This window comes from Numida meleagris, chromosome Z (assembly GCF_002078875.1).
Source record: "Numida meleagris isolate 19003 breed g44 Domestic line chromosome Z, NumMel1.0, whole genome shotgun sequence".
Classification (NCBI taxonomy): Eukaryota; Metazoa; Chordata; class Aves; order Galliformes; family Numididae; genus Numida; species Numida meleagris.
The window spans coordinates 19,849,442-19,862,669 of NC_034438.1; the positions used below are offsets into that span (position 1 = coordinate 19,849,442).

The window sequence follows — 13,228 nt, forward strand, 5'->3', positions numbered from 1 at the left end:
CCGGCGGTGTCGTGCGGGCGGGAGCGGGGCGGGACGAGCTGCGGAAGCGGCCTGCGCCAGGCGGCGTCGAGCCGCGAAGTTGCTCGGCGTCGTGTGGGGCTCTCCGGTGGGCTATGGCTCGGGCAGGTGCCGGTGCCGTTCCCGCGGGCCGCCGGGTCGAGGGCTCCGCGCTGCCGTCATGCGATCCGCCCGGCCCCCGGCGCTGGTGCCGGCTCCGCGCAGAACGGCTCCGACCGGAACGGCTCTGTCCGGGGAGCGCCCAGGGGACCGGGCAGCGGGCTGCGAGGAGAGCCGCGTCCTGCGGGACGGGGCAGAGCGGCCACTTCTTTTCACGTGGCTGTTTTCTCCCTACAGGGTGACAGTCGACGGGAAAACAGCTTCTCCCTAAGTCGCACGCAGGGCCGGCACGGCTGCGGTGAGTTCCTTCTCCTCTTTCTGCTGCCTTACGGCACGTGCGAGGTGTCAGCGCTGCCGCTGCCTTCGAGTGCGTCCCCTTCTTCGCAGCAGCGCTCCCAGAGGCGTTGGCAGCGCGTGGGAACGCCTCCCGCGGTGCGCGCGCCCCGGGGCTTCGACTTCCTGGAGCTCCGGCGCTCCTGTGTGTCGTTGCCTCTCCTGTTCTGTAGTTGTGCCGTTCTGCAGGGGGGCAGAACAGTGTGCCTTAACTCTGTATGTATGCCACACTGCCCAAACTGAACTTGTAAAGTTCTGAAAGCGTGTCATCAAATATAGGTTTTAACTGTCTACCGAAATGGTTTCACATGAATTAATTTGATTAATTAACTAATTAATAATTAGTTTAATGCCTTTGCATGAGAGCAGGCTGCAACTTGCATTTTTATGTGTGCTGTTGCATGCTAGTTTGTTGTGAAGCGTTCAGTCATGTTTATGAAATGGCAAAGATAAGCTGAATTTGGAAGATGTCAGATGAATGAGATGGGCTGTGTGAGTTAGGTCATCATGTGAAGTTTCCACTGGCTGGAAAAGGGGAAACATAATGGCAATTTTCAAGAAGGGAAGAAAAAACATGCAGGGAACTACAGGGCAGTCAGTCTCACCTCTGTGCTTGGCAAGATCATGTAGCAGATCCTCCTGAAGGCCCTAGTAAGGCACATGCAAAATAAGGATGAAGTGATTGGTGGTAACCAACATGGCTTCACCAAGGACAAGTCATGCCTGACGAACTCGGTGGCCTTTTATGAAGGAGTTACAGCATCAGTGGATAAAGGAAGAGGAAGTCGTCTACCTGGTCTTGTACAAAGTGTTTGACTTTGTCCCATGTGACATCCTGGTCACCAAAATAGAGAAAAATGGATTTGACAGATGGACCACTCACTGGATAAAGAATTGGCTGGATGGTTGCAATTGTGGTCAACAGCTCAGTGTCCAAGTGGAGACTGATGACAAGTGATGTTCCTCTCAGACCAGTGCTGTTTAACATCTTTGTAGGCGACATGGACAGTGGGATTAAGTGGACCCTCAGCAAGTTGTCAGATGACACCGAGCTAGCTGAGTGGTGTAATTGACGTGCTAGAGGGAAGGGATACCCAGGGGGTATCTGGACCCAAAGGGACCTTGGACAGGCTTGAGAGGTGGGCCCATGCCAAACTCATGAAGTTCAACAAGGCCAAGTGTACGGTCCTTCACCTGGGTCAGGGCAGTCCCAAGCACAGATACTGGTTGGGCGGAGAATGGCTTGAGAGCAGCCCTGAGGAGAAGGATTGGGAGTGTCAGTTGATGAAAGAATCAACATGAGCTGGCAATGTGCGCTTACAGCCCAGAAAGCCAACTATATCCTAGGTTGCATCATGAGAAGTGTGACCAGCAGGTCGAGGGAGGTGATTCTGCCCTGTGAGACCCCACTTGGAGTACTGTGCCCAGTTCTGGGGCCCCCAGCACAAGAAGGACATGGAGCTGCTGGAGCGGATCCAGAGGAGGGCCACGAAGATGATCAGAGGGCTGGAGCACCTCCACTATGAGGATATGCTGTGGCTGGAGAAGAGAAGGCTATGGGGGGACTTCCAGTGCCTGAAAGGGGCCTATGGGAAAGCTGAGGAGGAACTTTTTATAAAGGCATGTAGCAACAGGATGAGAGGAAATGACTTTGAACTGGAAGAGGGTGGGTTTAGACTAGATATTATGAAATTCTTTACTGTGAGGGTGGTGAGACACTGGAACAGGTTGCCCAGTGAGGTTGTGGATGCCCCTTCCGTGGAGGCATTCAGGGCCTGGCTGAATGGGGCTTTGAAAAACCTGGTCTAGAGGGAGGTGACCCTGCATATAGCATGGGGGGTTGGAGCTAGATGATCTTAAGGTTCCTTTCCAACCCAAACCATTCTATGTAACCTTACTGATGAAGAATGAAAATATTCCTCTCTTGACTTTGTACATTCCTTTCTTCTTTTCCTGTCTGGTTGATGCTGAGCCCCGTGACATGGTTTTTCCTGAGCTGTGTCCAAGCATACTCCTTTGAATAGTCCCGCTATCAGTTGTTACTGCCCACTCCTTTTGTAAGGAGTTCTTGGTCAGTTTACTTTCTGTTTAACCTCAGAGGCCTCTTCATGTTTATAACTTAATCTTAGTTACTACTGTAAATACTAATGCTAGTCTTTCTCACAGCTGTCCCTTATTCCTGTGTTCCTCCTTCTGACAGCTGATTTTTATTTCAGACCTGGGTCTTAGTTTCAGTGTTTGTACCAGTAAGTTGGTATATAAATTCTGTTATTAGCTCTGGTCTACTGTTTGTGTCAGTAGCAGCAAAGGGAGAAAAGCATCATTCTGACATAGATGTGTTTATTTTTCTTCATTACAACTAAAATTGGGCAAAGTGTAGACGATGTTTCTTATTTACATAAAGAAAGAATGAGCTATTTTTGAAAATCTTCCTAAGGACTAACATATAATTGTAGTGATTCTAGTCGTTGTTGTAGTTGCTAATAATTTCTGTGGAACATTGGACAGCCACTATACTTGTAGTTTTTTTATTTGTTTTTACTGCTCTGTAGAAATACAAACATCTGGTGTGATTGATACAGGTACTATAACCTCAGGAAAAGAGGCTCATAGGAAAACGATGGAGAGAGGATGGAATAACTACCAGCTGTTCCTGAAATTGAAATGCTTATGGGCACTGCTAATGGTAGCATTCATCTCAACTATTTTTTCAGAAGATGAGCCATTGCTGGTTCTTGTGTCTGTTCAGAATAGAAATTTTGTTTTTCCAGTTTTCCTCAAAACAAATGTGGTGGAAAAAAAAGTCTTAAGTTTCTAGTTGAATAGCCCAACCTGCAGCTTGTAGTTCTAGCCACTTGTAACATCATCTGCAAAAACCTGAAGAGTCATGCTCTGCCCTCTTTGCATGTGCCCTTCATGCTGTCATTTTCAGGTTTCTTTTCAGCCATCCCATAGCTCCGGCTTCACCAGACTGAACAAGTACTCAACCTCTATTCATAAGTCCTTTGCTTGATCCAATTACCTTAGTAACTCTGGACTCTCTCTGGTTTCTGCACTTTGTTTCTTGACCTGCAGAAAGGGAAAATGATGACAAAACTGAAGACCGTGTGTTAGAAGCAGTATGTTATGAGCAGTGTCCTCCCAGATAGTGCTGTTTAGAGGAAGGTGACAACATCCTTGGAGCCACAAGCCGTGTTCCTCCTAAGGCTGTCCAGTACGTAGTTAACATTATTTTCAGTGAGAACACTGTATTTTGTTAAGGATTATTATCAATTTCAGAGGATCTTAACTGAATCTGTTTCTGTACTTCATTACAGTGGAAAATCTTTTATTGAATTAACAAAAGACAACAAAATTGTACAAATTAATTGCTTGGGTTTGAGTGAGTTGTTATGCTGAGTCTTTGAAGTATGGAAAAAGTGAAGGTTTTAGACATTTGCTGATAAAATCTTTTGTCTGTTTGCAGATACATAGCTGTTCTTGGTTTGTTTTCGTAACTAACGTGTGATTGTAAAATTTGGATGTATTTCAGTGTTACGAGAAAAGAACCTGAATACTCACCCTCCTCCAGCTTCAGGCGTTTAAAGAGTGCAAGGGCAAGCATAAATTTTATTTATAAACTTTAACCAAAGATTGCCCCATCTTCAGCAAAATCACTACCTTCATTTTTGTTATGTTGCTCATGACAGCCTCATCCAACATCGTGTGAGGAGTCAAAGAGTCAACAGTGCACTCTTGTGGAGGACTAAACATCTTGAGGGCTGTTAAATTCATATGCAGATCAAATTCAGAAACCAGATCTTGTGGAGGAAGTAACACTGAAGGGTTGTCATCACTGAAGGATGCTGATCATCTTTTTTGGGCATCTGGTATGGTCTTTGTCAGAAATAAAGTAATCAGTTAAGTAAATTTTTATTCTGACCATTTAAGATCATTCTTCTAGCAACGCATGCCCAATTTTATTACTTTTTTTTTTTAGTGAAAACAGAAACTTTTTCAGGAATGTGGGGACCATTAATAAAGAAGAAGCTTTGCTAACATTTCTTTGACTTTGTTTTCTTTTTGTTATCTAGATCTGTCAGGTAATCATTTTGAAACAAGAAAATGGAGAAATCCTCATGGGTTTTTGTTTGTGTTGTACTATGATCAGTAACTCCATCATCAGATGAGAACTGTTCTTGGTGAAGTATATAAAGTTTTAGTAATCACACCATTCCCAGGGAAGGAGGAAAAGAAAGAAAGGCCGACTTTTTTTTTTTTTTCCCCCGTGTCATTCTTGCATTGAATATTTATAGCAATATTGGGATGTGTGCTGCAGAATCAGTTTTGATATGCATGCAGTTTCCCTATGGCAGCTCACTGTTTGAAGAACACTGAATAGAAGTCCTAAAATTAACTTATTTCAAGTTGAAAAAGTTGCTTAACATTTTGTTTTGACACATGCACATGCTGCAAACTTAGTAACTTTTAAAAGTTCTCTATTTGCTTTTCATTTTGCAATGAAACTGATACTCTGCTATTTTTTTTTATTGATTAGACGCTCCGTAATTATACTTTTATCAGATCTTGTTCGGTGGTGTAGGGCAGTGGGATAAGACAATATTTCTTTTGGAATGAAAATAATTTGACTTTTAAATAGAAATAAATGAAGTCTCTGCAAATACAAAGTACAATTTTGGTCTTGCAGGAACTAAGCTGTGATTTCCTCCGTAGTGCAAGCTCTATGCTTACTTCTCTTAGCTTTATCCCCCATTTACTTCTTTTCCTCTTTTCCTTTCCATTGCTGCCTTTTTTTAGGTTCTCTGAAATTCTGTTAGCTATACTAGACAAACTTAATTCCTACAGTGTTTATACCAGAAAAGTCTGAATATATATTTTCTTGATGCTTAGTTTGCACGAGCTTGTTTTACTGAAGTTCTTAGTGCTTTGCAGTAGAGTTCCTATTGTGATCCTTCCTTTTGGGTTAATCCTGTGTTTTGCTGTGTTGTCAATGTGTTCCTGCTTCCTGGTGAATTTTGTCTGATCAGTGAGGCAGGGAGACTAAGGTGCTCAAGATATAAAATATCTGCAGAACATAAAAACGAGTTATTTCACCTGAATACCTCTTCATACTCAGCAAGATTGTTTACAGGTTTATCATTTAATGACTACTTTTAAAGGGAAAAATGAACCTAGCAAGACTTGTAGTATAACATAAAAGCTTTACCTTGGCGTTGATTCTTTGTTCTGGGCACTGTTCCACGAAGGGAAAACCAGTTCCAGTTGGATTTTACAGTGTGTATCAAGGTCTTGGTTCCGTGAATTTTGATAAATTGATAGTCTCCTAAGAAGCAAACTGAGAATTTGAGCGTTTAAATTTATTACAGTCTCATAATTGTAGGAAATTTTTAGGGAATCTGCGGGGTGATAAAGGTTAAAATGATTGGTACAAGAAGTTAAGGAGAAACAGAAGGTAGTTTGGTTTTGCAGGACGGATAAAGCAGAGACTTACTAAGATGTGTTGTATGGGAGGTATAAAGCAGAAGATTACTTGTTTGTTCTTTTTAGTTATTGCTGTTAAGAGATTATTTAGTGGTTACTAGTTTTGAAAGTATGCTCAGTGTTTGCTTTTTTGTGTGATTTAATGTGTGTTTTTTTTAACCTGAAAACCTTCAATTTTTTGTCTGTTTTCATTAAGGAAGACATGCATTGAGAGGTCTTTAATCTTGTTGATTGTTTATTTTGATGTTAGAATTTCAGACCTGTTTCAGAATAAGGCTTGATTTGTGACTTCTTAGTATCACCCTAGCAATTTTCCACCTCATTTTTTTGTTCATGTTGGAACAATAAACTTTGCTTTTTAGTATTGAACAAAGGGAAATTCTCAAGCCCTTTCATAGAAATAATCTGTACTTAGTTGTTTACTTAAGAATCTTAAGTACAGAAATATTTTAGCTCGGATCTGTATTGCAATAAGTTTACATGGGTTATAAATGAAAATTTTTATAGACAGAAAACCAGTTAGCTTAATTGTCAGATATCACTGATTTTGTATATGTTCCTCTTTAATTCATTGTAATTCTTATTCTGCAGTCATTATAAATGTAATCTCTGCCTTGTGTCATCCAGAGAGTAATGAATTTGTTTTTCTTTATACAGTATAAGTATGTATTTATGTTTTAAATTAAGCAGTTGGCATTCTCAGTTTGTCAAACTGGTCTATTGTATGCGAAATAGATAATAAATACAAATATGTTGAGAAAAATTCAGTTTCATTTTGAACTCTGGTTGAATAGAATTCCACAATTCATTGTCTTTTGAATAGATATTAAATGTCTAGTTGTTGGATAGTTGGACTAGATGGTCATAGAGGTCTTTGACAACCTTAGTGATTTTATGACTTGGAGAAATTTACTACCTGAAATGTATCCCTTTTTTCTTCAGGGGAAAAATTATTCAGAAAATAGCTTTTAATACTCTGCATCTTGCCTGTTTCAGGTAACCTCATGGTTTTACCCACTTGCTGATGAAGTTCTAGTTGCTGTTTGCTCTGTCTGCTGTGCTTCACGCAAGGTAACCAATTTCATATCAAAATATTTCCTGTAATCCTTCAAGTCTAGTAAGCATGCTTGCAGACTTAATGCTTGCTTTTATTGTGGAGAACTTTCTGAAAGGAAATTAGTTTAATCACTCTGTACCTTGACACTGCCTATCAGAGAGTGCGATGTTTTCTTACACAATGTCTAATGAAAAATTAGTACAGGGTGTTTAGATAATGTGCATGGAAATTACCTGCCTATATTTGCTGTCTTTTTTTCTTAAGCGTTTTTCTTCTTTTTAAAATGTTCTCAGATTTTCATGGATCTCAACAGTGCAAGCCATATTGTTTTGCAAGTCTTGACCCAAGCTACTAGTCAAGATACTGCAGTGCTGAAGCCAGCTGAGGAACAACTGAAGCAGTGGGAGACACAGCCAGGTTTTTACTCAGTCTTGTTGGTAAGACACAGTGAAAAAGTGCTGTTACTTAAATTGTCAGAAAGTTGAAGGTGGCTTTTTAGAATAGTTTTAGATAGTGACCTGTGGCTGAGGATGGTGTTGAGTTGTCATGGTCCAGCTTGCTGGTGTCCTTACACAAGCTGTGCTTGGCATTGTCCTCACTGTCTCAAAGGAGATTTGATTCCTAAGCATTTAAGTAAAGGGGGAAATAGAACTTCTAGCAGCACGAATGGTCAAGACTCTAGTGTTAAACCTGTTACTGGCCGTTTGTGAGATAACAGAGGATAATAGAAGGCCAAGAGGACCCTTGCTGAAGGAATTGCCTTTACCACCCGCTTGAGGTGGTAACGTTTGTATGTACCAAGGCAGTACCACCTTTATTGTGGAGGTGATCTGTATTGTGACAGTTTTCATAGAAGAAAAGCTCCTTCAGTATATTCATTTTGATACGCAGGTAGTATTGATTTCCTTCTTGTCAGCAGAGAGGGTTTTCTAGGGAGACTGGATGACTTGGCTGATAGTAAGGTTCCAGGAACAGGAAAGATGAGAACTTTCTTTTACCACTACTCTTGATGAAACAGATCTGTTAATATGATGGAAGGTGATGAAAGTATACTCTTAAGTACATATTCTCTAAGAAGCAGAGAATCTCTTCTTCTTTGTTTAAATTAATTATGGCACTCAGACTGTCTGGAAGAAAAGGTAGTTGGTACCTTCTTGGTGGAGTAAGGAGTTAAGCAGATAGTTATAAATGGAGAGCTGTTAAGACAGTCAATCCCTGTGGATAGAGGAATAATGTCATAATTAATGTCAGATTCCTCTTCTGACATAGTGGGAATAGAGATAACTATAATGTGTGATGAAACATGTATCTTTGAGTCTACAGTTTGTAGTACCTAGCAGTGATGTTACAATGCATTTTTATGCTTTTTTTTGAGGGTGTTACACACCTCTTGATGAATAGAGATGGAAAGTCAGTTAGAATCCTTGTTTGTTTTTTTTTTGCCAGTTGTATGTGTTTTTTGTTGTTTAGCTTTGTTCCTGTAATTTCTGTGACAGCATTGCAGTTACAACCTTTGATGGTTTTCTAATGGTTGCTAGTTTTGAATCAATATCTTTGTTGGCATGCGTTTGCTTTGTAATGATTGAGCTTTGTGGCTTTTTTGACATTGTTTTGTGCATTATATCTAGAAAGTTGGAATTATTATAGAAATTGAATTTGAGAGAAGTGCAATTAAGTTCTGCATTTCTAGTGAAAATGCTTGATAAACATTTGCACGAGCTCTTTGAATGCTGTATTTATAGCTTCTTCAAATGTGGTATGCAGCTGTAACATGCTGCTGACCTGTGTCCTTACGGTTTTCATGGGCTTCTGAAGTGAACTGATTTAAGTGCAGTATAGGATAAAACTCCTGAGTTCATGCCTGCTTACTCACTGAAGGAGATAGTAATGTCTCATGTCCTCAAGAAGTATCCATGTGTTATAGTCATCTTTTTCCTAGGGTAACAAGGGATACAGCTGTGAAGTGGCAGGAAAAGCTGCTGTCCACTGTGGTACCTGTTTTAAGTTTCCATAGCTTACCTTTATTTCAGCTTTTCCTGTTTGGTTGATTTTACAAAAATACTGTATAAAATAATTACAATATGATTTGTATGCATTTGTGTGTACGCATACATACATGTGTGTAGAAGTGTGTTTATGAATAAATATGTGTATGTATGTTAATGTATGTCGACTGTATAGCAGTTGAAGCTAATTTTCAAACATAGGCGCAGGCAAATTGACAGTTACTGTCTTACCAGTTCACTTTTTTCTCACCAGTACTGGTAGTCAGGAGGATTCTTTGCATGGGTCAAGATAATGAGAAAATCTCCTGAAGGACCTTGGAAGTTTGCACAATAGAGAATAATTTCTTACTTCAGTCAAAATCCATCTGTTTTGTTAAAGAGCATAATAATTTTTTGGTGCTGGTAATTACCTTTTAATTCCCTGCTCTACCAGATGAGATTAGAATTATATTTACACTATTCATTAGACTTACATTTTACAAATTGAATACTAAAGCTAGTGCTGAGCATTTTTGCAATCTCTTAAAATTAGTTTCAACATGTTATTTTACTTGTCTGTCAAATGCTGACTGATACAGTTTGTTTCTGTATGCTCTTACACACAGAGGGATGCGTGTGTGTTTTTATACATGTGGCAGTGCATATGTTTGTACATCTTCTTTCCTCTCTGTGGCATGTTGGACCGCATTTAAGTTTTTTTCTTTTTTTTTTTTAATAACAGAACATCTTTACCAACCATGCCCTGGATGTGAATGTCAGATGGTTAGCTGTGCTGTATTTTAAAAATGGAATTGATCGCTACTGGAGACGAGTTGCACCACAGTAAGTTCTATCTTCCTTCCGCTTAACCTACAGTAGGTTTTAGTACACTTACCCAACTGAAAAACAGCTAATTCCTTTGTAGAATGGAGCTGCTTTGGAATTGATAGTGAAATTGATAAAACTTTACAACATTGGAGGTCTGTCTGCTTTCATATTACTTCTCACAACCTTCTTCATGTTTTACTTTAAAAAATGGAGCTACAAGTGTATTTTGTAGTCACCAGGTTTTGAAGTAACATTATGAGGTTTATAATTACATAGATTTTCTGATTGTGGCAGATACAATAGGTATGAAGACTTCTGGAAAGGTTATTTGTGAACATTTCATTTAATTGAGAATTCTCATTGAATTATATTCATGGGAAAGAGCCAGTAGCTAACATAATAGGAAATTCTGGTCTTCATTTTCTTCTCCTGTTATATCTGTTCTGATAAAACGTGACAGAAAACTTTCCAAAGGACCTACAAGTGTAGCCAGTATTAAGCACTGAGTATTTTACTTAGAAGTGCCATTATAATTTGTTGCAACTACAGTATTAAGTAATTTATAGAATCATTTAATGGCTTGGGTTGGAAGGAAGCTTGAAGACCATGTACTTTCGACCACCTGCTGCGGGCAGGCTTCCACCCACCGTATCACAATGCCCAGAGCCCCATCCAGCCTGGCCTTGAACACCTCCAGGGATGGGGCATCCACAGCTTCTCTGGGCAGCCTATGCCAGTGCCTCACCACCCTCTGAGGGTTCTCTTTTATACAGATAACTTATTAATGTAACCTATTAATGTAGCTTTAATTCACTAGTAAATCAGAGCTACAGGATGTTTCTTTTAAAGCAATAATTCTTGAGTACTTACATGCGCATGAAGAACTTTCCATCTCTGGAAACAGGCACAGTTAGTTAACTGCCTTTATTGCACGGTGTGTTCAAGCTTTCCTTGAGTCTAGCAGGACTAACTTTACCCTATTTCTGCTGAGCATTTGTGGCTTCACAACTGCTACTTTGACAAGGCAGGAGGATACATATTAAGTTGAAATCATGAATTATTTGGAAACTAGAGTAGTTGAGTGTTTCATTCTAAAAAAATTCATAGTTACAGAACACTAAGTCAAAGCAACTTCTTCTTTGAAGAGGAGGTGATCCTTCTGAAATATACTGCTTTCTGCACATGTTCGCCAGTGCTGTCCGTCATACTCAGGCTACTTATTCTTTACCTGCATTAGACTTAAAGCAGCATTTTTCAGCATGCGTGGTTTTAGAGATGGGCCTTTGAGTGTTCTACAGAGTAGATTCTAGGTTTGTAATAGCCTGTTTTCAGGCACTATTTGATCTATCTTTTGGAAGTGTTATCAGATTGTGGTCCTACTTTACAATTTTGCACATTTTGGGTTTCTTCAGAAATAACTTGTCTTGAATCTCAGAGGTACTGAGACTTCCTTTACCTGAAAATATTGTTGATGTCACAGATAATTACTATGAATTCCCATCTTTTGTGGACTTTAATTTCTTAATTCTTAGTTCTTTAATTTGTTAACAGTATTGGCAACCTCCTTAATTTCTTTCATCATATTTTTGTTCGAATGCTAATTTCAAGTAGGTTCAGATTTTGACTTCCGGTTTATGAAGTAATACATTCTAAAAATATGTATAAATAAACAAAAGCTCCAGAGAGGCTTTTAAAATCTCTGGGTAAGTATTTTCCCATGCCATAAACACAGAAAAATATGAAAAATCTTCAAAACTGCAAATTGTGGAAGCCTGCAACTTACAGACTCTGAGTCTTCACAATTCTTCCTTTGAGAAACTTAGCAGTTTTTCCTCTGATGTAATTCAGCACAGAGATAAAACAGTTTGCTAAGTAATAAGCACTCTTTGTAACTTCTAGTTTGTCTAGAGTTGTAGGCTTTTATTGTAATTTAATAAAGGAAATTAAAGATGCTGTTTCCTGTGGTTGTCTATCAGCTCTGCAGTGAGTAAATAAGTTCTAGTGTCCAGCAGATGTCAGTGTTGGACTAAATAGATGGTAAATTCTTGCATGCTTCTGTGAGCGGTTAGAGACTTGCTGTATGTGTAAGTCACATAAAAATGCAGTATACCGCTTGAATCCTAATTAATTTCTTAAATTCTTTAACTTTCTGTCCTCTTTGCTTATTGTAAACTTCTGTACTTACTTTCTTCTTTTGCTTTGCTTGTAAATGCCAAAGCTAACTTACAGTATTATTACTTATAGTAATAAATAGAAGGTTTACTGTTTTTGGAATACCATTTTGTATGCTTGAGAGAAAAGACAGTTAAGGCAAGGGGCCTCATCAGCTCACAAAATAAAGGAAATAACAGATGAAACACTTTGTTTGTTACTCCTTAAAGTGACAGAACTCTGGAATCACTGAAATGTGCAGGCTGTAATTAATTGAGATGAGATTTATTGGGTGCCTTAATGGTACCTTTCACGTTGTAGAAACCATTCAGATTATGCCTGTGTATCTGGAAATTATATGCTGCATTTGTGTATTTAAAAACACAGCAACAAAAGTACAGGCACAGTGGAAATTTTTCGTATGTCAGTAAATGAAAGTGCTTGAGTCACAATTGTTACAGTAATAACTGTACACTAACTCCTTAATAATAATCAGTTTTTACTTTGTATAGTTTTTCCTTATGTCTCAATATAGCTGTGTATCTTACTTTTAATGTGAACTTTCTCTTTTACCACCTGGGTTTACATAGGTCACAGTAAAACCTGATGCCAGAGGGCCTTGTAAATACTTGACTCTTTCATGGTTTTCTGAAATACCTTGAAATAGTTGAAAAACAAGGGATGACCTCTTCATAGTTTGCATTTGCACACCATTTTCTTGAAATATATATTTCAGTTTGATAATCTTCACCCAGTCAATGCAATGCACAAATAGTAGTGATTGTTTAACTTCCGTGTCTAACAGTAGTGACAACTCTAAATAAGGATTGTTAGTTGAGTTTTGTTGGTAATGAAATTATATTCTAATAAATGTATCCTGACAGTGCTCTTTCTGAAGAAGAAAAATCTACATTGCGTGCTGGACTTATTGCCAACTTTAATGAACCAGTGAATCAGGTTAGTGATGAGTAACTAATTAATACTTGAATTGGTTTTATTTCTTTACAAAATATTTAAAAATAATAATAAAGTTTACAAGTTTTAATTTACGTGTTGCCTTTCCTACACATCTTCATATTGAAGTGAGATCTTGTCTCAAAATATTTCCCCATATATCATAATTCATTGGTTTTTTGTCCTTTGTTGTTGTTTAGTTTTGCTTTTTGTTCTTCTGTTCCTGGTTGCAATGACGGTTTGTTACCCTTTGCTGTTTATGCAGACATTTGGTGAAATAATTCAGGGAATGGTTGTAGCTCAAAAATGACTTTCTCCACGC

The 13,228-nt window shown here is 38.9% G+C and overlaps 1 protein-coding gene across 6 annotated transcripts in view; it reads left to right on the top strand.

The window, feature by feature from the left end:
- IPO11 (importin 11) overlaps nt 19-13,228 on the top strand; it is a 76,453-nt gene continuing 63,243 nt past the window's right edge. For 2 of the 6 annotated variants that reach the window (XM_021380377.1, XM_021380382.1), the window contains exons 1-5: nt 19-415; nt 6,928-7,002; nt 7,282-7,425; nt 9,716-9,816; nt 12,837-12,909. In XM_021380377.1, coding sequence (XP_021236052.1) covers nt 7,288-7,425; nt 9,716-9,816; nt 12,837-12,909 — 312 coding nt within the window. In that variant the 5' untranslated portion in view covers nt 19-415; nt 6,928-7,002; nt 7,282-7,287. Of the gene's footprint in view, nt 416-3,525; nt 3,665-6,927; nt 7,003-7,281; nt 7,426-9,715; nt 9,817-12,836; nt 12,910-13,228 lie in introns of all 6 variants that reach the window. The other 4 variants (XM_021380380.1, XM_021380379.1, XM_021380378.1 and 1 more) reach the window with 3 other exon arrangements.